This window comes from Sphaeramia orbicularis, chromosome 11 (assembly GCF_902148855.1).
Source record: "Sphaeramia orbicularis chromosome 11, fSphaOr1.1, whole genome shotgun sequence".
NCBI classification, from domain to species: domain Eukaryota; kingdom Metazoa; phylum Chordata; class Actinopteri; order Kurtiformes; family Apogonidae; genus Sphaeramia; species Sphaeramia orbicularis.
In genome coordinates this window covers 9,705,702-9,732,389 of record NC_043967.1, presented here as the reverse complement: position 1 = coordinate 9,732,389, position 26,688 = coordinate 9,705,702, and the positions used below count along the sequence as shown (strand labels likewise).

General features: G+C 36.3%; 1 protein-coding gene across 1 annotated transcript; it reads right to left on the bottom strand.

The window, feature by feature from the left end:
* Positions 1-302: 302 nt before the first annotated feature.
* On the bottom strand, positions 303-26,635 carry kat2b (K(lysine) acetyltransferase 2B). The gene is made up of 18 exons (XM_030146717.1): positions 25,986-26,635; positions 23,492-23,618; positions 23,163-23,308; positions 22,134-22,220; positions 21,850-22,031; positions 20,765-20,956; positions 18,661-18,764; positions 18,342-18,464; positions 15,957-16,090; positions 12,361-12,569; positions 11,674-11,800; positions 11,469-11,579; positions 9,666-9,809; positions 8,425-8,539; positions 8,280-8,310; positions 7,145-7,208; positions 5,303-5,387; positions 303-1,806 (listed from the first exon to the last, which is right to left on the bottom strand). Exons 1-18 carry the CDS (start codon positions 26,184-26,186, stop codon positions 1,613-1,615), a joined length of 2,376 nt encoding a protein of 791 aa, XP_030002577.1. The 5' UTR covers positions 26,187-26,635; the 3' UTR covers positions 303-1,612.
* Between the last annotated feature and the right edge of the window lie 53 nt (positions 26,636-26,688).

Genomic DNA, 26,688 nt, shown 5'->3' with positions numbered 1-26,688 from the left:
CCCTTAATTATTACTAATTTGACTAAAAAGCTAGTTGTCAAAATAACCAGCTGAACCAAACTCAGCTTTGTTTAATAAAAGATTTAATTTAATAACAGGCTACAGGTTTGATGTTATTTAATGCAATGTGATTTCCTTATTTCTTTATTGCTCTTAAGAAATTTCACACAGGTCTTGAAATATTATGACTTTAATCCTGATCTGAATTTTTTTCTGTCCTCTTGTTAAAAATGAACTTGTATTTTGTGATGGAAAATCTTTTCATGTCTACAGTGGGAGAAAAAAAAAAAGCAGAGATTCAGTTTCAGCTTCAGTTCTGTTTTATTCAGTCTACAAAATAGGCTAATACTATGTCATTAAAACCAATTGTACAAAGAGCATGAAATATTTTTCCCTCAGACATGAAAATATGTCAGAAGGTTTGAAAAGTACAAACACTTTCTTTTTTTTTTTTTTTTTTTTCTTACAAAACAGCAAAACTACATAGTATTGCACAATCTTTTTCATGTATCTCCAAAGTATAAAGTTATCAATCTCCATCTGCAGGACAAAAATAAGAAAGAATAAATTAAGACCTTGTCTTAAGCATAGTTCATTTAAATTACAGCACATAAATAAGAATAAACTCTAGGTAATTAAATTAGTCCTTAGTCAATAGCAGGTAATTTATATGTAAAACAAATTCTGAAGAAAAGAGGATGCTCTCGTTTATGTTAACTAATACTTGGAAAAATAAAAGTGCATTTCGATAGACAAACTGCCCTATGCGGTTTACCGAAAACAAAAAGATCTTTTTTTTTAGTTCTGAAACAGAAAATATATATTATATATATACATTTGAAATATACAGGGAATATAAGTGCTTTGACGTAATGCAAATCTGTACAAATTTTAAAGTATGTATTCCTCTTTTGGCAGGATGAACTCATCACATCAGAACAAACTTTAACATCATCATGAGAGGCTTTTCCTCACAGACAGAAAATGTGGAAATTTATAATGACTCCATATAGTGTAGATGTGCTCATGACATCTGTACCTGAGTCAACCGAGGAGGAGGAGGAGGAGGCAGATGTTTAATAAAAAAGGCAGAAGATGCAAGTGTAACATAAGAGAGAAGAGCAGGGTGAAGACAGAGTGTGTGTGTGAGTGTGAATCTAATTAGTCGTCATTTCCTTGTCATCGTTCCTAGAGTAAAAACATAGGACGCCTGCCTCTGCCCTGTTGAATATGTTACTATTACATACACCTTCTACTTTCCTTCTCCTGTGGAACCCTGGGATACGTGATGAAACAAGAAGACACCGTTCTTCTTTAGTTTCACTTTAGCAACAGTCTCGCAGGTCTTCAAAGAGGCCGTTCCCTCGCTGCCGCCGCCGCTGCTCTTTCAGTGTAAATATCAGTCAAAGCTACTGATTCTGGAACTGGGCCGGCGTTCGTTAAATATTAAAGAGCGCTGATCTGAGATCTGGTCTCACCTTTACTTAAAGATGCCTCTCTAGCTGCTCCTCCAGAACCAGGAGTCCTTTTCCTCTGTTTGTTTGTGCGTTCAGTCACTGTCCTTTATTTTCTTTGTCTGAGGATCATCTCATCCAGACTTTTCTTTCTTCTTCTACTTCTCTATGAGGCCCGCTTCTTTGATCTTGGTGTAGAAGAATTTCTCCAGTAAGTTGGCACACTTATAGTACTCGCTCTCAGGGGGGTTGTACTCGCGGCAGTTGGTGAAGATGCGCTGCATGTCAGCCATGAACAACTTGCGCGTTGTGTAGTACCTGCTCTTTAGACGCTCACTCATGGTCTTAAGGTCTATGGAGGGAAAAAGACAATGTTACTTCAGTATTTGAAACTGTCTGTCACACTTCATACTTCAGTATTCATTCGTTTTTGGGAGCATGTGCACTGTAAGATCTATCTCACAATAGCATGAAGGGTTAATAGGTTCCAGGAGATTCAAGATTCAAAGTGTTTCATTGTCGTGTGAATACAAAAGAAACAGGTTTCCCTGTATAATGGAAATATTACTTTTCCATCCACACTGAATACCAAGAGAATTTAACCCATAAAGACCCAAACATCCACCATCAAACAAAACCATATATTGAGCTAAACTGTTTAATACCTGTTGATCCACTAATCCTATCGATCTACGTAAATAATTAGTGTAAAATACAGTTTGTCATCTTTTCGTGGTCATCAGATATGACCCATTTGGACGTTCAGAGGCTCCGTAGTTACCATGGAAACATCGCCATCTTCTACAACATTGATTCACCAGTAAAACCCATGGAGTCAGATCAATAACAGTGGCTGGACACACTGGGTTTATGTTCAGTTCACGACAGATTTGACTGAAAAAGTCAATTTTTCTTCAGTTTTCTCTGTTTTTGATATAATAACCTTTGAACTGACTCTGACTTTTAATGAACATTTACACGATCAGTGAATTAAACAGAAAAATACATGATTTACACTGAAAAACTGCAAAATACAGAGGATAATATAATAATAAACAGTGATAAATTACTTTAGAAAGGTTAAATAGAGAGAAAAATTCATTTGGGAACTACCACAAAAGTAGCATTGGGTCTTTACGGGTTAAGATGTGTAAAAACGTAAAAAATAATTGAATAATTTAACTAGGAAATCAAAACAAACAAAACAACGCATTTAATGGCATGCAAAAGGGAATGAGCATAAAATTTAAACTATTACTAAGTAAATATATATTTACATAAATGTGCAATGTATGAGTAATTGTTCAAACTGACATAAAAAATATGTTAAATGTACAAAACTGTCAGAGGTGAACAGCATGATAAATGTACAGTTATTGAGTATAAAGTGCACAAACAATATCACAGTTGAAAATGTAAACACTGTAAACAGTCAGTATGACTATTGTTGTCGATTCCTGTCAGCTGTTAAGGAGTCTGATGGTGGTGATGGTGATGGTGGAGGGAAAGAATGAGTTCCTGACAATAGTGCTGACATCGAACAGTATACAAGGTTGAAATTCATAAATACTGTATGGAACACCTGTTATACGACCAAAATATGTCCTAGAGTTTATGAAACATGTGGTGTGACAAAGAATCGCAGTAACTATTACAATTAAAACAAAATATCGAATTTTCTCATAAATCAAGTAGTATTATACTCAAGTAAATGGTATATTTTAAATCAATGTAATCCGTTTTCTGTGATCTATAGGAACAATAAGTCTACAGGGTGTATCAGAAAAAAGTAGACTCTCAGAAAAAACAACATAAAACCAAAATGCGAAGACATTTCGAAAATTTGCTCCTATGTGTTTATTGACCATGTACTTGTCTTTTGATTGACACCAGTGTCCTGGGTCAGTTTTCATGCTTCAGTGAACAACGCTAATTTGAACTGTGCAAAATCAAAGTCTTTTGCGCATGGAAGTGTAAGGGTTAATATGAGATATGTTGCCATGGATGACCATTGGTCTTTTACTTGTGTACATAAAAACAGGAAAAAAATAACTACATGTTAACCCCCCACCATCAATACAAAGATTTCACATTAACGACAGGTTTGAGTCATTCATGCCAAACACAAGGGTTTAATGCTGTTAGAGGATTCTTTAAGCTGGTTTTGAGCATGCTTAGGTGTGCTGTCGCAGATATGTTGAGGAAGGCACCAATTTGCGTGGCAAGGAACGGGGCCCATGTAAAATCCTGAAGTGTAAAACCTATATCTTGACTCACTGAACAAATTTTGCTATTAACTTTCAGTTTCTCACCAATGTATGAAATCTTTTTAACCAGGTCCCAGTTACACTTTACCAATCAGAAATAAATCACCTTGTCACAATCATTCCATGAGAAGAGGTTAAACTGATTGATTCCAGCTGAAAAGCCTTTCTTCCTCCAGACATCTCATCTCAAAATGTGTACATCTGTTTGATGAATATGTTGAAGCCGATAGTGTGAAAAAAAGTAATACTTGGAAAGAAGAGATAGGCATTGAATTCACTGAATCTATGTGGGACAAGTGTTTGTCTAAGATTCACTCCTGTTCTATAAACATAGGCATCAGCTGATCCAGTTTCAGACTGTCCACCGCCTCCACTACTCCAAAGTCAGACTGAATAACGTTTATCCCTCTGTCTCCCCAATGTGTGACAAGTGTAAAGCCTTAGAAGGTACCTTGTCAGTCCTTTTGGTTCTTTGTCTCAGTGACAGGTTTCTGGTCTAAAATATTTGACTGGTTCTCCAGGGCCTATAAAAGGCCTCTTCAGCCTGAACCAGGACTTGCTATTTTTGCCTGTTCTCAGACCGTCAGGATTATACCTGCAACACCACAGCGTCCACTGGAACTTGGAATGATAGTCGCTAAAAGGCTGATTTTAAAACAATGGAAGTCTCCAAATCCTCCTCCTTTTCAAATGTGGGTCAGTGATATGTTGTCATTAATACAGATGGAAAAGCTCAGGTCTTTGAGGACATGCTCTGTGAACACTTTTTCTAGTGCTTGGACTCTGTTTCTCACATACTTGGAGGAAGTTAGATTGGATTAAGGATTATATCTGTGCACCAGTGACTGTCCTCTGCCTCTGCCCTTTCTTTAAGTAAGGACTGGCTCGTTAATTAATTACTTATTACACACATCTGAGCCTTTTTTCTTTTGTTTTTGTGTTCTAAAATAGGCAATGGCTACTGCCACAGTACTGTGGCACGAAATATCAGTTTGTCTATTGCCACAGAGCAAATTAAATGATCCAAATTCTGCACTCTGAACATTGTACCAGTGGCTGATTTAAGTTCATCAAAAACCCGGGCAAATTCCTAATATGAGGCAAAACAGTCACCATGTTTCATGTTGTTTGCCTGAATGCTGAAACTGAAAGTGTTATTCACTCTTTCAGTGCACAAACTAGCTTCTGGTAACTGGTCCCCTCGTCTTTTCCTGTAACTGGATAGGCGCATGACATGTGTGATGCTCATTGTCACAGTACTGTGGCAGCAGGGTGACAGGATACCAGTCTACACATTTAAAATAACTGAGAACTGCAAAATAAAAAAAAACAAAAAACAAAACTATTTGACTCCAGCTTTATGGTCAGCGGTGTATATTGGTACTTTTACTTCTTCCACTACTGACTATATCTGAGGTGCACCATCTGTAGACCTCAGCCTATTCAAACTGGACACATTCACCTGCTCAGGATGTCCTAACAGCGTTATCTGTCCTGTAATTTTAATCTTATGTGAATGTTCAAACTGCAAAATCTGTCTCACTGACTTGTTTGACTCCTGTGTGTCCTGCACATACGTACCCATGGGGAAGCGAATGACTTGGTAGTACCCAGGGGCCTCAGTTTTCTTCACAGGTTCCATGAAGGGCCAGGCGTTCTGGTGACTCTGATTCATCACAAGAAGAGATTGGTTAGAATACAGTTTGTGTCAGAGGGAGTCAGTCTATAAATGTGCACATCCCTGTAACTACCAGAGAGACTGTTTCAAGGCCATGTTTATTTTTGTTTTTATTCTGAAATCACTCATATTAGAGTTGATATAATCAGCTTGGATCCATTACAATAAGTGATAAATAACATAATAAAAGTAAAAGATTATTTAAAGGTTCAGTGTGTGATATTTAGTGACATCTAGTGGTAAAGTTGCACATTTTCAGGGAAACTGCTTTTGAATCAGACTTTATGTCGACTGTATTCCATTTAGATAGAAAACAAAATATTCACTTTGGGAATTTTCCACAACACTGAGAAAAAAGGTTCAGTGTATGATATTTAGTGATATCTGGTGGGGAAGATTTCAACCATATGAATACACCTACAGCTCTGTCTGTCTGTCTGTCTGTCTGTCTGTCTGTCTGTCTGTCTTTATATAACACCACATCATGACAAACATTATCTCATGACACTTTACATTTAGAACTGGTCGGACCAGACTCTTAAGCCCTATCTGTTCTGGGCTTTTTTTATTTTAGAGAATATTAACTCCAGTCCGGACTCAGACATACAGTGATACTAATGCACCTTAACGCTGATGTTGCCCCACAAGAAAATGCTAAAAAAAAAAGAAGAAGAGGAAGTCTAACATGGAGGCACAACATGTTGGACTTTGTGAACGGTGACCTGTTTCCTATGCAGAGACACTGCCCGGCCAAAAAAATAAGTCGCATATACAATATTTGACTGCACCTCCTTTGGTTTTGATTACAGGAGACATGCACTGTGACATCTTTTTTGCCACATAATACTTATGTAGTGTCACAATAAGGTTCATAAATTTTTTTCCATCCATAGTTGCATTAATTTTTGATTACTGATTATGGAGAATCAGACCTCTGCATCAAGTCTTCATCACATCCCAAATTAGAGTCTGGACTTTATGGAGGCTAATTCTCCCTGAACCATTCTGTCATTATCCTGATGATCCTGATCAGTCCTGGCATTGTCCAGTCTTTTTGACGTTAGATAACCTGTTCCAGGTGAAACATTATTAACCACTGCAGTACTTACCCAGGGAAGGATCTGAACTATTTGTTTAGTTAAATCCAGGCAGTTACTTTTTTGTCCATTGTTGTTTATTTAACTCTGAAACACTGCATGTGCAACTTTTTTTTTTGCCCAGGCAGTGTATAAAAGGATCATTCTAAGATTCTAAGTCAACGATTCTTATTTTCCTGTGATTACACACTAATGAAAATATTACTATGAGTATGGGATTCTATTTCTTCAATTAGCTCCTCCTAAATCCCATAAATCTTACACTGTAGACCTAAAATATACATTTAAAGACCATGTTTGGATTGTGTGTGAAGAGTATTTTATGTGCAAAGTCACAAGACAGGAGTGGACAGATGCCACTGAGACATTATTGGATGTAATCACAGCCCCATGATAATGTCAGGTCTGCAAGAGGTGCAACTGATAAATGTCAACTTGTTTATAATGTATTTAATGTTTCCTTATCTGGCACAGCTGCTGCTACTCTGACATGTTCGGACCAGTCTATTTCCTGGCATCACCTTAAGAGGCTTTCAGGTTTTTACTTTTCTATGTTTTTATGCTATCATTCTATGGTGTTTTTCTACGGTGACTTTTCAAGACAGAAAGAAAATGAACAGCTCACAGTACCAGTGAGCTTACACTTACCTTTACATGTTGGAGGATGGTCTTCAGGGAGCTGTACAGTTGATCTGGGTCCTTCAGTTCTTTTCTGAAGTAGAACAAGGACATGAAAGACATGTCAAAATTGTGAGGATGACAATAATCATTAACGGTTACAGCTGTGGACTGTTAACTAAACTGCTCAAGATAGAAATGAGCATAATGTTGCCAGCGCTTAGGTCCAGTAAACCCAGTAAATTCAGTAAATGCTTTTATCTGAGATCTTTGACAACATGGGTCATTCTAGTTAAGTCACTGGGTTAAGATGCACTGCTTAACCCATAAAGACCCAAACATCCACCATCGACCAAAACTATCTCCTGATGTAAAATGTTTAATTACTTCTGATCCACTACTCCTATCGATACATGTAAATAATTGGTGTAAAATACAGTTTGTCGTCTGTAAGAGCCAAAACATGATGACTAATAGGAATTAATGTTAATAAATTTATTTGTGTGAAGTTGCAAATTTCTGATTTTCTTTGTTGCAATTTAATGCCCCATCACTGCGTATGTATGTCTTTTGACCTCTGCCGTAAGAAAAAGAGAGCTTACGGAGCTTGTGAGTATATAGTTTTTTCTACCGTCTGACACAATGTAAATGAGCCTTTTTTGTTCTAATAAATTTTTGGAACGGATTACAGTCTTGTCATTCGCGTCAGAATACAACTCATACATGATTTTTTTGGAAACGAACAGAAGATCAATACATCGTCTTTTCATGGTCATCAGATATGACCCATTTGGACGTTCAGAGTCTCAGTAGTGAATGTGAAAACACCGTCATCTTCTACAACATTGATTCACCAGTAAAACCCATGGAGTTTGATAAATGACAGTGGATGAAGGCCTAGTTTTTATCTTCAGTTATTGATATCTTTGCTGAAAAAGTCATTTTTTCTTCAGTTTTCTCTGTTTTTGATATAATAACCCTCAATTTTACTCTGAGCTTTTATGAATATCTACATCATCAATAAATTTAATGTAGGAAAACATCTGATTTTCACAGAAAAAAATGCAAAATAAAGAAGATAATATTACAATAAAGGGCAATAAGTCAATTAAGAAAGGTTAAATATAGAGAAAAATAAATTAAAGTAACACTGAGTCAGACGTACCCCTTTCCCATTGGCTTCCACCCAGTCTCACCTGTTGACACAAAGAAAGAAAACTTAGATTGTCATCATAGTGGAATCATGTGAAATCCTAAACATGACACGCTGTGGGCAGGAGTAAAGTGAGAGGATGGACAGTGAGACGTACGTATGCCAGGAATGCTCTCAATGGGGATCTGTCGAACTCCTTCCTTAAAACAGGAAAGTCCAGGATAGACTTTTCTGATCTGGGCCTGCTTTCTTTCAATAAGCTTCTTGATGATCTGAGGAAGACAGACGGATTAAAAAACCGACAGGAAGTGGAGTGACGGACACAAATACAGGACTTAACCCTTAAGAGTCTTAGGTGTCATGTAACCGATTTAAGATGACGTATCAGCAGACAGAGCCTCGCTGAGTCTTCATTTCAACTTGTGTGGAATGTGCAGATGTCAAAGTAAAACAAAAAACTCAATTGTGTTGAAAGACCAAGTAAAACCAGATACACAATAAAAACACAAGTTTCTATAATACTGTCATCGTGTTTGGTGTGCATTTAGTGCAGGAAGAGATGGTAAACATGGGTTCTGAGGAAAGTACTTAAATGAAAAGTAAACTACAGCAACCAATCAGATGTGTGGCATGTTGTGACACCCAGTTGTTTTTAATAGTTGTATATAGTTTTCTAAATTGTAAATGTATGGGTTTATGTTTGCAGAACTGAGTTTTACTGTGTGTTTTATGTATGTTTTTATGTTGGATGTATGGATGAAATCTCTGTTGTCTGTATCTTCTGCCGTCTGGGCCAGGACACATTTGCAAAAGAGAATTTTAATCTCAACAAGTCTTTTTTCCTGGTTAAATAAAGGTTAAATTATTATTTTTTTTAAATGGTTCATTGAACATGTTTGTTCATCATATTGTGACACCAGATTGTTTTGTAAATAGCTGTTTATAGTTTAAAAACAAACAAAAAAAAACACCTGAGCCATTGCCTGTATTTTCATGTAAATATTTGTATATGAATTTGATATTTGCTAAATTTGTAATTTTTTTTTTTTTTAAGTTTTGAATTTATATGTTCATTTTAAGTTATTACTACTATTATAATGGTTCGTTCAACATGTTATTGTTGAAAAACAGTAAAGAATCTAACTTTTTCCTACTCAGATTTCGTGTTTCTTGTGTGATTTGAGGTTCAGTGTGTTAATACAGCATGTCAAATGAAAAAACATAACTGTAAAGTCACACACAGGTAAGGTTCTTGTGAAAAAATGACACCAAACATTGTAAAGTAAACTGTATTTTAATGAGAAATATAAAGGCCAAATCAAAAGTAGTCAAAAACAGCCAAAACACACTCCTACTCCTAAGGGCTAAAATGTAAATGGTGTAAAGTGAAGCACATACCTCCTTCTGCTTCTTGATAATCACTGAGAACTCGGTGTAGGGGATGCTGGGGTTGAGCTCACAGCCCATTAGTGTGGCGCCCTCGTAGTCTTTGATGTAGCCCACGTACTTGGCCTTAGGAACCTTAATATCCTTTGAGAAACCCTGAGAGAGAGGAAGAGATGCTTCTGCATTTAAAATGCCATGCAGCTACTACAAAAAGGAGGGCGCTGAGAAAAAACTGTTTCATTTTCCTGTTTTCATTGCATGTTTTATGATCAGATAGAAGAAGCTTCAGGGCTGAAATACAGTCACAGCAGTTTCAAGACATGACGAATCATTTGAGAAATATACTTGGTCTGGAGTAAGAAGACTTTTGTTTTTGCCCAATCTTTTTTGGTCATGTCAAGTTCTTTTTTCAAAGCCTTTTGTGCCATAATAAAAATTCTGTTGAGATTTAAGTGGCACAGCACAAAGTTCAAAGAAAATTTAATAGTTCATGATCAACATAGACTATGGTTTGCAGTAGTTAATTTATTTGTCATTTTTTAATGCACTAAAGATATGTTCCTTTCACCTTACATGTGTTTTTCTAGTATTTTTTATATTTACTTCTTGCATTTTAATTATTATCCCACCCCCTGAAAGGGAGGCAAGGGGTAATGTGTTTGGTTTGGTTTATTTGTTTGTTTGTTAACACTCTAGCAGCAAAACTATTGGTTGAATTCATACCAAATTAGGTTTATAGATTGCCAGTGACCCAGAATAGATAGGATTACATTTCAAGAAAAGTAGGTCAAAGTTTAATTTTTTTAGGCTTTTTTTAATCTTTTTTTTCACCATTTACTTATAATGGGTGAAATTTTAAATGTCTTTAGCAGCAAAACTACTGCTTGAATTCATACCAAATTGGGTTCATAGATTGCCAGTGACCCAGAATAGACGTGGTTAATTTTTGGGAAAAATAGATCAAATTCCACATTTTTTATGAATTTTTAAAATCTTTTTTCTTCTCCCATTTACTTACAACGAGCAAAATTTCAAATGTCTATAAAAACACCATTTTTGTTTCAATTTCCTTCAAACTTGGCACATATATAGAGGCAATTGATATAACATCAGCATACCCATAGACATGATGACATCAGCTGGATCGATGCAAAAGTATGTTAAAATATGTTTGTTGTGCCTGGCACCACTTGTTTTTACTTTTTTTTGCCACTTATACGGAAGGAACCAAATATGGTAACTTCATGTGTGATTTTCTACATAACAATAAAACATTTTGAAAAATTTCACAAAAGTAAGAAAGTCTTATTATGTCCTCCAATAACACACTGAGGTTGAAATGGTGAATTTCAGAGTATTTCTATGAGCGACCTATAAAGGGTTCAGTGACAACCTGAGCCTGTGTTAGTTGGATCCTTTCACAGTCTTCAGAACTGGTGTTGTGCTAATTTGTGCTCCCCTTGGTCGACTGCTTTGGTCTTTATTGAAATGAACTGGCTGCATCAGTGTTCATACATTTGCACAATCTTTGTTACAGCAGAAACGATTGATCAATTAATCAATTCAAATCAATTAAAGTATTATTCTAATACAATTTTCCTGAATCAAAGCTTTATTTCCTTAATTTTGCTGCTGCTAAACATTGGTTCCGCTGTAGTGTTTCACACGGACTATATCTGTAGTTTTTCTGGATTATGACCTCATGCTAATTTTGTGCTGCGTGGCTGATCTGGCTCATAGGGTGGAGACTCGTACTGCATCATGTGACTAAAGTGAAATCATACAACATGTACTTCCAAGAACGCAGTGTTTTACCTGTTTCTTGAAGTAACCAATGGCGTATTCATCAGCGTAAGTGAGGAAGTTGAGGATTTCATGCTTAATGTGGTACTCCTTCAGGTGGTTCATCAAATGCGTCCCATAACCCTAGAACCAAAAGAGAGGAAACATTGACCAATTGGATTATATTAAACATCTAGTGACATGTCAGTGTTGACGGAGGCAGTGAGGAACCCCTTACTTTGACCTGTTCGTTGGAGGTCACGGCACAGAAGACAATCTCCGTGAAACCCTGCGATGGAAACATCCGGAAGCAGATTCCACCGATGACACGACCGTCCTTGATCAGTGACAGAGTCTTGTGCTTTCTGAGGGACAAACAGCGACATTTGAGCCAAACGGTTACATTAACCCGTAAAGACCCAAACAGCCACTGGTGACCAAAAGCATCTGCTGATGCACAACATTTAACATCTGTTGATCCATTAATCCACTAATCCTATCAATACATGTAAATAATTGGTGTAAAATGCAGTTTGTCATCTTTTCATGGTCATCAGATATGACCCATTTGGACATTCAGAGGCTCCGTAGTTACCGTGGAAACACCGTCATCTTCTACAACATTGATTCACCAGTAAAACCCATGGAGTTTGATAAATGACAGTAGATAGAAACACTTGTTTTTACGTCCAGCTATTGATATCTTTGCTGAAAAAGTCACTTTTTCTTCCGTTTTCTCTGTTTCTGATATAAGAACCCTCACCTTTAATCTGAGCTTTAATGAACATTTACATGATCAGTGAATTAAATATAGGAAAATGCATGATTTACACTGAAACAATGCAAAATATAAAGAAGATGATGTAGCACTGGGTCTTTATGGGTTAAATACATATCTGGATGTGTTACGTGTAGTTCCACTCACGGATCAAACACCAGCCGTGTGATGTACTCCTTGGGCATCCGGGGAAGCTGGTGGGAGAAGACATTCTGGAGACCAACGAGCCACATCAGGATCCTCTTATTGGGCTTTTGATTGAGGGAGTTACCGATGACGTGGAACTCGATCACCCCGCGGCGTTCCTCCAAACGTGCAGCTTCATCACGGGCAGAATGAGCCGACAACAGGCTGGTCTGCACACGATAAAACACCACCGGTCACATGTGCTCCATCATCACCGTCCTCACAAAACATCGACTTTAGACCTACATTAGCCTTATCATCATCACCAAGCTTATTATTGTTAATTACAACTAACGAAATAACAACAACTATGCATGAATAAACACGATTGTTACAAACATTTTAAAGAATTTCTAAAATAAAACAATAGGTTAATCAATTGAACTGACCTTTGAACAATTTGCTGTAATTAATCATATTTTACTGAAGGTGGTAATAATTGACAGTTAAATCACATTATCTAGATTAAAAACAAAAGAAGAGACTGTAAATGTAAATACTATTGTTTACTTTTAAAACCAGATCAACCCTCTAGTATCCCATCCAGCAAGGCCCTGACTAAGCACCAAGCGTGCCTTTTTTGCACACTTGTGGAAAAATGTCAAAAAAATTTTCATGTAGTTTGTTTTTAATTCTTTTACACTTTTTTCTATTTCATCAACTTGAGCTGTAAATAAAAATACCAAATACTCAATAATTGTCACATTTTTTAACCCTTTAAATACTGTGTTTGCAATGTAAACAAACCATTTTTTTGGATGCAAAAAACAAAAAAAAATATTTTTTTTAATATACTACATAAAAAGTGGATCACATATTATTTGATTTTTTCATCCTGGCATATGTCAATGATTAACAGCAACACTGGTTAATTTGCATTATTATTTTTGGCGCTAGGTCAAATGTACAAAAATATTAGCATCTGTCACCAAGTGTGCCAAAAATGCACACCTATAAAACAAACTATTAAATATTATATATTGATTTATTTTTCTGCTCTAATTTGATTTTATTTTTGTAAATCAAGGTCAGCCCTAATCATACATTTCAAATAATCATTCATTTTAGACTTTTTTTTAACCCTTTAAACAATCTCTTTTCATCTTGATGTCATGACATTTTTTGATGCAAAAAAACACAAAATATGATTTTTTTTTTTCAAAATACTACATAAAAATTGGATTACATATGATTTGATTTTTGCAGCCTGGCATATGTCAATGATGAACAGCAACATTAACAACGTTAATAAATTGATTTAGACCCTCACCTCTTAAATGAAGCCCAGATATCAGTAAAAGCAGGATTTATGCCTTAATGATTTACGGATCAAAAACAGTGGTTCTAATGGAAGAAATAGTGCGTTTTAGGCACACTTGGGAGACAGATGCTAGTCTTGTAATTTTCTTTTGTTTACAATGTGCAAATTTTAGTTGGTGGCCAGAATTTTCAAGATCATGCACAAATGAACAACTTTTGAATTCTAACCTTAAACTGTGAAAAATAATATGAAGTTTTTTAACACGAAGTGCAAAGTGTGCCTAAAAAGTGCACCCGGATACTGGAGGGTTAACTAAAACTGTCAAAACTGAAAACTGATTGAAAGACATGTATGAACAAAACCAATGTCTATATGTTAAACTACACTTTTAAAGGTTATTTTTTTCCTTTTATTTGATAGATACAGTGGAAAGAGACAGAAAATGAGGGGGACAACAGAGAGGGAGAATCATGTGAAGAAAATGGTCTTAGGGTGGAATTACAAACCCGAGCTGCTGGGATGAAACCTCAGCAAATGTGGATGAACTCCACCAGGTCAGCCACCAAGGAACCCCCAAAAGAAACACAATGATGTCTTACACGAACATAAGAACTGACTACAATTAATGTTCTAAGGTCAACGGCCAACTGACTCTATAGTTCAGTAAACATGAAAAAACAAGACATTCTCCTGAAAGTTCAAAATCATTCATCTTTTTCATTGTGTTCAACTCCATCCAAACGTTCAGTCTGTTTCTGGAGTCTGTCACATGATCAAGCACTAACAGTTAGAATGTCATGTGACCAACATACAACGTACAGGGTGTCCATAAAGTCTCTTTACAATTTAATACATTCATTACGAAAAGTAAATGAATAGACAAATCTGTGGAAATTATTACAAATTGAAAAGTAGATATTGAAGTTTTTTGCCTCATTTAATTCACCTCTATATGGACACCACTAGTTGCACGAAGCCCATCGTTAATGGATTTCTTGGCATGTTCTCTGTATCATAGCCTCATCAATGGTTTCAGTGGCATCAGTGATCTTTAGTTTCAGCTTGTTGATGTCCTGTATCTTTGTTCAGTACATGATATCTTTAACATAACCCCATAGAAAGAAACTCAGAGCAGTGATATCTGGTGAATGAGGTGTCCAGGGAATTGGAGCATCCCCTCCAATCTATCGGCCTGGACTTGTTTGATTTAGGAACCCACCAACATGCAGTCCCTAATGTGGTGGTGCATCATCTACCTGGAAAATGATGGTGTGGTGCCACATATTCAGTCAAAAGGTCAAGGTAAATATTTGCAGTAATTGATCTCTCATTGATGAAAAATGGATCAATGACTCAATTTCCCATGATCCCACAATGTGATTAAAAACTTTGATAACCACTGAGTACATAGAACAAATCTGGTTATCATATCTTATCAATTACTTTGTAATATTTTTTTTAAATTGTAAAGAGACTTTGTGGACACCCTGTACTTGGACACATGTTGCTCTTATATGCTCATATGTTTGTGTGGCTGCAAAATCCTGCAGTTACTCATACATTGTACACAGCGGAAAAGTGGCTGTGAGGAAAAGAGACGGAGCAGTGAGGAGAGTTAAGAAGAGTGGGAAAAGGGAATTGGAATGAGTAGTGGTGAACCAGAAAACTTCAATTTTCTGTTCCACATTGTTGACTGTTCTAAAACACAAACACCTGGCAGGTACTGCTGTCTGGCACTGATCCTAGGTCAGCTGAACCAGGACACAAAAAGAACTGTTCATTTTTTATTTCTTTAAATCTGTGAATTGTTTGTCAATTTGTGAAATGAATGTGTTAATTTTGACAGCCTTACAAAAAAACTACAACTGAAACTTTGGAGTGAAATTATAAAATAAGTGCAATAAGCTGCAATTACAGAGACAATTTCTTTTGTTTTTGTCTGTGTCTCTTTCGATGGACAAGAAATCTATTTTACAATTTTCTTTTTTTTATGTCTGTGTCAGATTTACATCAGATCATAGGTATGTCATGGAGAAATATAGTAAAATACTTAAATTAGAACCTAATATTCTAAATAATCTAATAAAATCAAACTACGGAGACATCAACAGAGTAGTGGAACTGACCGACAATATTAAAAGATAAAACTGAAAACAAAAAGGAAACTATTATAACTCTGATGAAACAGCATAGTATAAAAATGAATATGTAAATATTGTGTATGTATCTAAGTCCAACTGTAGGTCAAAGGGACAGGTTGAGTCTGTTACATCACTTCATGTGCTTCCTCCGTTACCTCTGGAATAGCAGCAGGGTCGGCGATGGTTGCCATGACTTCATTGATGAGGTCCATGGGGATGTCGCCCACCACCCTCGGCCTCTTGTTTTCCTCTTGGGTGAGGGGCTCTGAGGGCTTACGCTTCTCTCCAACTGTCAAAATGTGCAATAACAGAAGAAAATACTCACTGTTATCTGGTGGTGGATGACATTCTGAGAAATGTTAAGTAGTAAACATGGACTGTGGAAACACTCACACATAACTTAGTTAAAGATACAAGAGCGCTGTGAACTAATTGTACCTAAAATGAAAATGTCTGTAGTTTTGGATTTCTTTATTTAAGGATCCCCATTAGTCTCTACCAAAGTACAGACTATTCTTCCTGGGGTCCATTCCCAATATTAAAGTATAACAATTCATACATTTACAAAGAAATTCATTTTCATTTTCATTCATTTTAGTACTACACTAATACTGTCATCTGGAGGAAAACTAAAACTGTTTGGTGGCACATGTGAAATGTGACCACACACTATATTTTGTAAGATACCAGATGAGAAAAAAAATGTCCAAAACGTATGTAATCACCACAGTGACGTTTCGAACATCAGCCCTTCATCAGACATGGGACAGGTCAGGACACACGGCTGCTTATATAGAATACTAACTGCAGTATCATGTAATAGGCAATGCAAATTATGTCATATTAACAGTAACTTTTACTTTTACTGTTTACAGAGCCAAATCAAACCGATATCTCAAATCATTCGTCCCATCTGCCGTTAAGTTTTTAAATAGCCTGTAGACGAGCTTGATGTGGACAATGCACCGTTAACGATGATGACTTATTTATTTATTTATTTACTGTATTTATTGTACTATGTGATATTGATTGTTTTGGTGATATGTGAGATATCTACACTTCTGTTGCAAATCAAATTGGCCTTCAGGGACATTAAAGATTTTTCAATTCAATTCAATATTAAATAGATGTGAGTGTCTTTAAATTCATAATAATTTCAACAAGTAAAATACTCGAGGTTGTCTTATTTTCTCATCACTATTTTTTTTGGATCCTGCACACCTTTTAACAACTGGATGTGTGTGTCATCACCTCTTTTCATAAAATGTATGTTAACCACTGGATTTTAATATTATCCAATGGTTCAGATACTCATCTGAAAAGTGTAAAATGCTGTTAGACAAATGCAGTGGAGTGAAAAGTATCTCAGTCAATATCTGCCTCTGACATGGAGTAGAATAAATGCATAAAACACAAAAAAATGGAAATACTCAGGTAAAGTACGAGGATAAGGGAGAGCCAAAAAGTTATCAGACAAATGTAATAAAAAGTTTATTTTATTTATTTATTTAACAGACCTCTCTGCCTTTGATTTCACAGATCCAGCTGCTGCTTTTGATTGAATTTTCTTCTCTGGGTCAAACGTCTGAGAACTTTCCGACTCTCCCTCGTATGTCAAACTTGTATGTAAGTACAGCCGTTTTCATTTTACACATCATTAGCCTCATAGCATAACTGCCTAAATCCTATTTTTGGCCAAAATTGTGATATCTGTGTAAAATGAGTGAGCAGCAGTGTTAGGACAGTAAAGTTACGCAGATATCACAATTTAGCCAAAAATATGACTTAGGCAATTATGCTATGAGGTTAGCAACATACAATAATGTGTTTATTTGCTCATTCAGATCGAGTCGATTACAGGTTGTTTTATATCCAAATGTACAGGAAACATGGCAAAGTCTGTTTAAATTCAATTTTTGAGAAAATGAGAATGCAGATATGTACAGTTAGGCTTGAAATGAGCATGCATATTCATTTCTCATTCTGTTTCCTTCAGATTTAAGAAGAAAATGCAGGAAATGTGTGCACAGCTTAAAAGACACACAAAAAGCTGAACTAAATGGGTTCTAAAGGTTAAAGTCACTATTTAGCATGACCTCTGACCCCATGACAAGAAGCAGCACAAACAGAAACATCTGGCATGTGTTGAATGAACATCAGAGAATTAATGCAATAAATCTCATATTATCTGAACAAAAGGGTTAAAGACATGTTCAGTGTAAAGGGGGGTCACATTAAATACTACCACTATGTTTTATAGAAGCTGTTTTTTCCCTGAAACTTTTGTTTTTACTGCTGTACACATATTTTAATCAGAGACTGAGAAATGCATACGTGTGGTCATTAGAACTTTACTAAACTAACAAACCTCCAGGAATTTGGAAGAGTTAAACATATTAAAATAGAGGCAATTGATCTAAGAAGAAATTAGGAATTATACAACTGTGTCTTAAAATTTTGAAACACAAAACTCATGCTGTTTGACACTGTTAGATACAGGACGTGACTGTTGTGATGTAATTATAGGTTTGTCTTAATACCTGGATTTGGCTCCAGTACTGATGCTGTTTTCCTGGCAGGACTGACGCTGCCGCTGGATGGATCCACAGACACAGGGCTGGTGCTGTAGTACAAAGGCCTGGCCACAGGGGGCGCACTGATCACTACAAAATACAATGTTAATAGTAAATAGCAATGCATTTTCAGAACATCTTTGAGTGAAAACTCCTCTAAATGTAAAAAAAAAAAAAAAAAAACAGATCAATATTTGTTTAAGAGGATGAAAATGTAATGAGTCAGACTGAAGGGTGTGGGTGAAAAAGGGTGTGTTTCAGTTAAACCGGTGTGGGTGGGTCTTACCTGTGTGGATTGGAATCTGCCCTCCTGACGCTCCTGCCAGGAAATCTTGGCTCCAGATTGGAGAACTGTGGCTGTACACCTCCTCCTCCAGCATAGACAAGAACCTGAGTCATTGGAAAAAACACAGCAAACACAGCAAGGTTACTGTAGTTAACAAAAGTTACAGCTACAACTAAAACTAACAACTAAGAATGTCCTTAAGTGAAAAGTGAATCAAAAAAAGTAAAACTAAATAAAACTGACCATGAACAACTTCAATAAAGCAGAAATGAAGGAAAAATTAACTTTGCTTTCATTTCCCCCAATGGCTTATGCATTTAATGTAGTTCAATGTTAATGGCTTATATGGTGCAAGAATAAAATAACTTCATAAATCATATTTGATGTAATGCATTCTTTCAGTCTTCATTTTTCATCTCAAATCAAGGCTTTCCTAAAATCACCTGAACTAAAAACAGAAATATCTAAAGTAACACTAAAATTAAATAAACACTAAACCAGGGGTGTCAAACTTACAGCCTCTGGGCCAGAACCGGCCTGCCAAAGGTTCCAATCCAACCTGACCAATCCGATACTGACGATATTAACAGTCAAGGATGTTGAACTAGTTATAGTTCAGTTTCCACATTCATCCCAGTTGTGGTCTCAAGTAAAATAATAGCACAATAACCAATAAAGAATGACTCCAAATGTACTTCTTGGTTTAATGTGAAAAAAAATTGTATTACATTATGCCTATAAATGACAACTCCATATTATTCTCTTTGTTTCAATGCAAAAAAAGAACATTAAATTATGAAAATATTCACATTAACAAACTATCCTTTAACAATAAAATGTGAATAACCTGAGCAAATATGAACAATCTGAAATGTATAAAGAAAATTATGTAAAATTTTAACAGTATCCTGCTTGTAAATTTGTGCCTCTGTAGACCTGTAATGTACATGTATAAATGATAAGTTGAGGTATAATATGGTTAAAATTGCACTTAAATTCCTTAAGAGATTTCTTTTTTTTTTTTGATTATTCGCATCATTTTTTCTTAAATTTGTAAAAGTAAATGTTTTCATAATTTAATGTCTTTTTGGCACTAAAACAAAGAGAACAATTTGGAGTTGACTATTATTTTACTGGTCTGGCCCATTTGAGGTCAAATTGGGCTGTATGTGGAACCTGAAAGACAATAATTTTGACACCCCTGCACTAAACCGACCTGTCAGTTTAACAAAATATAAATGAAATACTACAACAAACTATTTATTTACTCACAAAACTAACTCAAATTACTTCAGCCTTCTGGCGAGAATTTTGTTGGAAAAATTTAGTCTGGTTCTTTATAACACCAAAACAACAGTTTTGCAGACACTTAAATGCTTCTACATGCTGGAGGGGTTGCGGGGACACAGAAGCAAACCACACCCACATTTTTTGGTCCTGCATAAAAATTACAACTTTTTGGAAAGATGTTTATCTAAAAATAGAACAGATTTTGGGTTTTAAATGACAGCAACCCACTTTTGTTAGGAGATCTTCCTGATGATTTGACAATAAATTATAAATACCTACTAAAAATCTTTGGTGCTGCAGCAAAAAAACCCAATCATTCATAAATGGCTTCAACTTGATCCACCGGTGCTGGAGGACTGGTTGAAAATTGTTGATGAAATTCACAAAATGGAGAAATTAACATTTATGCTGAGGCTGCAAGATGAACTTTACATGATAAGGTGGGGCAAATGGATTAGTTTCTTTAAAAACAATTAATGGGTGGTTTATCTCATAGTCCTGTGAAATGCCACATAAACTGCTGATCTAAAAATTAAACTTCATTGCTATTTCATAACTGTAACCTAAATTATCTTTACTATTAGATTATGACTATTATCTGTTGCCGATTGTTGTTTGTTTGTCTGTTCTATATGACAAAATGATAAATAACTAATAAAAACTAAGTGTCAAAAAAAAAATAACTCAAACTAGACAAAAACTACCCAAATGACAAAAAAAAAATTAAATAAAACTTACAGAAACTGTCAGAACGCTAATAACTGACACATACTACATTTTGTATCCATACTCGATGTGCTGGTCGTTATCTTACTTGGGAAAGTGTGTGAGAATAAGTGTGCGTTTCTCCGGTGGCAGCTTGTCCTTTTCTTGTCTCGCCTGCTCCAACAGCTGTTTCCTCATCACAGTGAACACCGAACGCAACAGGGTCCGGCCGAAGATCTGTGTGGTCTCATACCGGGGTAGACTGTCACAGAACTGAGGCACGTTGCAGTAGCAGAGCCATCTGTAGAGAGAACACCGAAAATAATTCATTCATTCATTTATCTTCTGAACCCGCTTTATCCTCACTAGGGTCGCTGGGGGTTACTGGAGCCTATCCCAGCTACTCATGGGCGAAGGCGGACTGGTCTAGAATGTTTAACACCTATTGATCCACTACTCCTATCAAAACATGTAAATAATTCAGGTAAAATGGAGTTTGTAATCTTGATTCACCAGTGAAACCCATGGAGTATGACAAATGACAGTTGTTGTAGAAGCCTGATTTAATCATCAGTTAATGAAATACTTTGCAGAAAAAGTCACTTTTCTTCAGTTTTCTCTGTTCTGATATAATAACCTTTGAATTTATTCTGAACTTGACTGATTCTACGCAAACGCACCACTGAATGACCCAGGAAATCCTTCCTACCTGTGGCCATCAGACTGTTTAAAACCACATTATAACCACATCATTTTAATAACACAACAATTTTTGCTGACTTGTTTATGTATATTTCTTTTAATTATCATGTTGATAACATATTGTCTAGCACATATTGTACAAATTGCTGTTCTTTTCCTGCAATCTTTTTTAATATACCTCAATGAAGCAACTGTAACATACAATTTTCCCCTGCAATTAATAAAGTATTCTGATACTTATTTTATGAGCATCTATGTAATCAGTAAATTAAATATTGGAAAATATCTTATTTACACAGAAAAATACAAAATGTAGAGGATAATATTACAATAAATGGTGATAAATCACTTGAGAAAGAGAAAAAAATCATTTGGTAGCTGTGACAAAAATAGCTGTGGTTCTTTAAGGGTTAAAAAAGTCTGATCTCAAGTTCCATCAGAGTAATAAATGGATCCAATGCAGGTTTCCAGGATGCCTAGTGGTGTAACTACCTGGTGTAGTTGGCTTTATATCCAGCTGCATCATCATTAGGCACCCGCTGACGTCTCTGGGAAGGTGTCTCTAGCTGCCAGTAGTTGATCTGGTTGAGGAACATCTTGGCCAGTTCCATGATGGTTTGACGTTCTTTAGACGGCAGATGGCTGAATTTGTACTGGACAAAATTGTTCACTCCCTTTATTGAGAATAGCGGAAAGAGAAAGTTAAAACATGGTAATGCAGACACATTTGTGTTGTAATGGTTCATTCATGTTGTAGACATTAAGTACATAGTTACCTGCTCTATGCTGGGTTTTTCAAATGGAGGACTGTCCTGTGCTTCCAACATTGGTTTACCCATCAAAAGGATGGATTTCCTCAGCAGCTGAATAAACAGAATCAGAATCAGAATATATATGTATATGAGTATGTATATATATATATATATATGTGTGTGTGTATGTGTGTGTACATATATATATATATATATATATATATATATATATACACACACACAGGGTGGGGAAGCAAAATTTACAATGAACGTTTAGTTGTTTTTTCTCAGCAGGCACTACGTCAATTGTTTTGAAACCAAACATATATTGATGTCATAATCATACCTAACACTATTATCCATACCTTTTCAGAAACTTTTGCCCATATGAGTAATCAGGAAAGCAAACGTCAAAGAGTGTGTGATTTGCTGAATGCACTCGTCACACCAAAGGAGATTTCAAAAATAGTTGGAGTGCCCATAAAGACTGTTTATAATGGAAAGAAGAGAATGACTATGAGCAAAACTATTACGAGAAAGTCTGGAAGATACTATTAAAGAAGAATGGGAGAAGTTATATTTGAGGAACACTTGCGCAAGTTTCAGGAAGCGTGTGAAGGCAGTTATTGAGAAAGAAGGAGGACACATAGAATAAAAACATTTTCTATTATGTACATTTTCTTGTGGCAAATAAATTCTCATGACTTTCAATAAACTAATTGGTCATACACTGTCTTTCAATCCCTGCCTCAAAATATTGTAAATTTTGCTTCCCCACCCTATATACATATATATATATATATATGTATATATGTATATATATGTATATATGTATATATATATATATATATATATATATATATATATATATATATATATATATATGTATATATATACACACATACATACATATGTGTGTATGTATATATATATATATATATATATATATATATATATATATATATATATATATGTATATATATATACACATGACTGATATTCATCTGATGGCGATCTGTGCTCATATGTTCAATGTAAAAGCAGCAGACTTACTTTGAAGAGTGAAAAGTAGACCTGTTTGGTGTCAGCATCCTCCTCTTTGTGAACACATGTGTAGAGATACTCCACATCCAGGACAATACCAAGGAGTCGGTTCATCTCTTCTTCTGAAACATTTTCCAGATGGGTCACATGATCACCTGGACAAACGACAGAACAAGAGGAAAGTCAAATATCGTATGAAACACTCAGGATGTTTCACAAAGAATTCCTATAAATCACAGTGTTGTGACGATGAGCGGAGTTGCATAATTCACATAGCTGTCCTAAATATTTTTGTGGTAATATTTAGTATAAGTTCTATTTTTGGCATGCTGACGTACCCAAAGTGTGAGAGCAGCTCCTGCAGGGCTCCTGCAGGTTGACTGTATTGGATTGCTGGTCGGTCCGTGGGGGTGTAGGTGGTGGGTTCTGACTCTTCCAACCATTACACTTACAAGCTCCTTCAGCCTGTGGGAAACATGGTCAAATGAGACAAAACTAGAATAAGGACCATGTTACTGTATCAATACAATTACAGTCTTCTAAATGTGCCAAACCTACAGTATATGCTAAACAGTAATGGAGATGAGCAATAACTAATATTAGAAGACTTTAAAACACAACACATTTCTAAGAATGAAACAGGTCATGTCCACCCGATTGGCTCTTGAGGTTTAACAAAAAACAGTGTAATCAGAGTCACATTTCAGATGTCTATAAATGCTGATTTCTTTACCCTTTAAACTTCTCACATGGTTTAACTTTTACCAATAAATTATCCAATATCCCATGAAAAATTGTAAATCCTTGTGTTCTTCTTTGCTATTCAATTAATCATAAGACGAGCCTTCATGTTTATCTGGTGTCCATGTGTATAAAACTGGATGTAAAGAAGTTCAAACTATCTCCAACTGCAGCAGCTACAACAGTAACATTCTGTCACAAACACAGTTAATAATCACTGTTCATAATCTAATGATGTCAGATTAAATCAATTGTGTTCCTTGTGATGCTCTGATCTAACTTGTCCAGTTTCATTAAAATAATAAACAATTGAAGGAACAAGCAACTTGGTAAATGTAGCAAGATTGTAACTCTCTTAATGTTAAGTTTTGTTGAATACTTAAATACAGTTTTTTGTTTTGTTTTGTTTTTTTTTTAGATTAGCAGAGCGACAGAACATTTTAAGTTCCCAGTCTGTGTTGTGGTGTGTGGGCACTTATCTGCATCTCCATCAAGCAACAGGTATAGATCTATGGGCATGGGTGTCAAACATTCAGACAGTAAAGGGTCCAATCTGGCCCATAGGGTGAATTTGTGAAATCCAAAAAGTACACTGAAGATATTAACCATCATTTTATTTCAGGGGCCTCATTCAACCCAATTTGATCACAAGTGGATGAGACCAATAAAATACTATCATAGCAACCTACAAATACTGACAACTCCAATTATTTTCTATTTGTTTTAGAGTAAAAAAAAAAGTAATATTACATAAAAATGTTTACATTTACAAACTATCCTTTAACTAAAAATGTGAATAAGCTGAACAAATATGAACCTGCAATGTCTAAAGAGAAGTAAGTGCCATTTTAACAATATTCTGCCTGTTACTAAATGTTTTGTGCATTTGTAGATCCACTGTGATCTGTAAGTTGTGATGTATACATGTAAATGATAAACTCAGGCACAATATTGTTAAAATTGCACATATTTTCATTTAATAAACATCAGTTTCTTAATGGTTGTTTATGTTATTCATTTTTTAAAGGATAATTTGTAGATGTAAGCATTTTCATTAGGTAATTTCACTTTTTTCACTCTAAAGCTTGAGAAAAGTCTGGAGTTGATATTAATATATTATTGTCTTATGATTTTACTGGTCCAGCCCACTTCAAGTCACATTGGGCTGAATGTGACCCCTGAACTAAAATGAGTTGGACACCCCTGACGTACACAGTACACTGTTACTGGATAACAAAACTGAACCAAAGAAATCAGCACACTCACTGTAAATCCATTTCAGCTTCATATATTTTAGTTTATTACTTCAACTATATTTTACTACTACTTTTGTACTTTTACTTAATAACATTCGGTTCCGTAGTGGATCATTCCACACTTGTAATGCTCCAGTACAGACCTGGCTTCCTCTTCTTCCACTAGTATTAAGGATGTGACTTTATTAAATCCTGGCCTGTCACCGTCAGCTGTAACTCCCGCACTGAGCATGCGCATTGAAACAACAACAAACTCCGCCCCCCTCCCAGCAGCTGTCACCCTGTCAAAACAAAGACCCCGTCCCTCTCTGCGGCTGGTACACAGCATAAACCCCATAAAATACACTCGGTTTACCGCCGTGGGCTGACAGACGGCGCGGGGACACCGACAGGCTTCCCCGTGTCCGGCATTTAGAGCAGGCACAGACACGCAGAGTGGGATGCGGCCACGGCGCGCGCACAGCCTGCTACTCCCAAGACCGAGCAGCGCCAAGCCAATGTTTACGTTCACCAACCCCCCACCAAGACACCGACACTGGAAGCAGATAAACTGCGAAAAGGCCGCCACCTAACCACCATGCATCAGCAATACCCATTTACCAGACACACCATTTATTTACTTTTTCAGTAAATGGTTCGTGAATGCAAAACGCAAAAAAAAAAAAAAAAAAAAAAAAACGCAAAAAAAAAAAAAAAAATGAAGTGCGGCAATGGCTTCCTTTGCTGTGCTTGCATTTTGAAAACTATTGCAACCAAGCCCAGGAAATAGCTGCTAAAGGACACTTCTAAACCCAGCATGTTCAACAAAAGTGCAGGATCGGTGCATATTGCGTACTTTGCAGGACGAATATACTCCGAGTTTCTCCAGTTTCTTCGGTCGTGGTGAGGAGCGGAGTTGCGCCTTCTTCACGGCGATACGTGCGGATCGTCCAGCGGCGCCGGAGCCCTCCGTCCCCGCGGCTCCAGGAGCGGCCGGAACCAAGCCGGCGGCTCCGATGGCCGGAGAACCCTGCTGAATCCCAGCGCTGTCGGCCATGATTCCACCGAACACCGAGGGGACCCCCACCGGCCCGGGATGTATTCGCTGTGCTCTCCGCTCTATTCCACAAGCGGAGGATCAGACATGGCGCTCATCCTTATTTTCAGTTTCTTACTGTAGGCCCATTTTTCTCCGCTAGGGGACTAAAATGGGATAGGCCAATTCCAGTACAATTCAGAGAGGAGAGGTCAAAAAATGCAACCGTTTGTAGCAAAAATTCAAGGTCAAATGTAGGGGGAAAAAAAGTGGCTTTGTATGGAGACTAGAGAGGCGGGTAATGTCTGTAAACCACAGTGGAATTAACAGCAGTTCTGGAGGCAAATTCAAACTTACATCATACTTAGTGACAAATTAATAAAAACACATTTTGGCTCTAGAGGGAATACTTAGTCAAAACCCCTAAAGGAAAGGAAACAATGCAACCTCAAGCAGTTTAGAAAAGATGTTTTACAGATACAGGGAATTTATCAGGTAAAAGTTAAGACTGAGTGTGACAGAA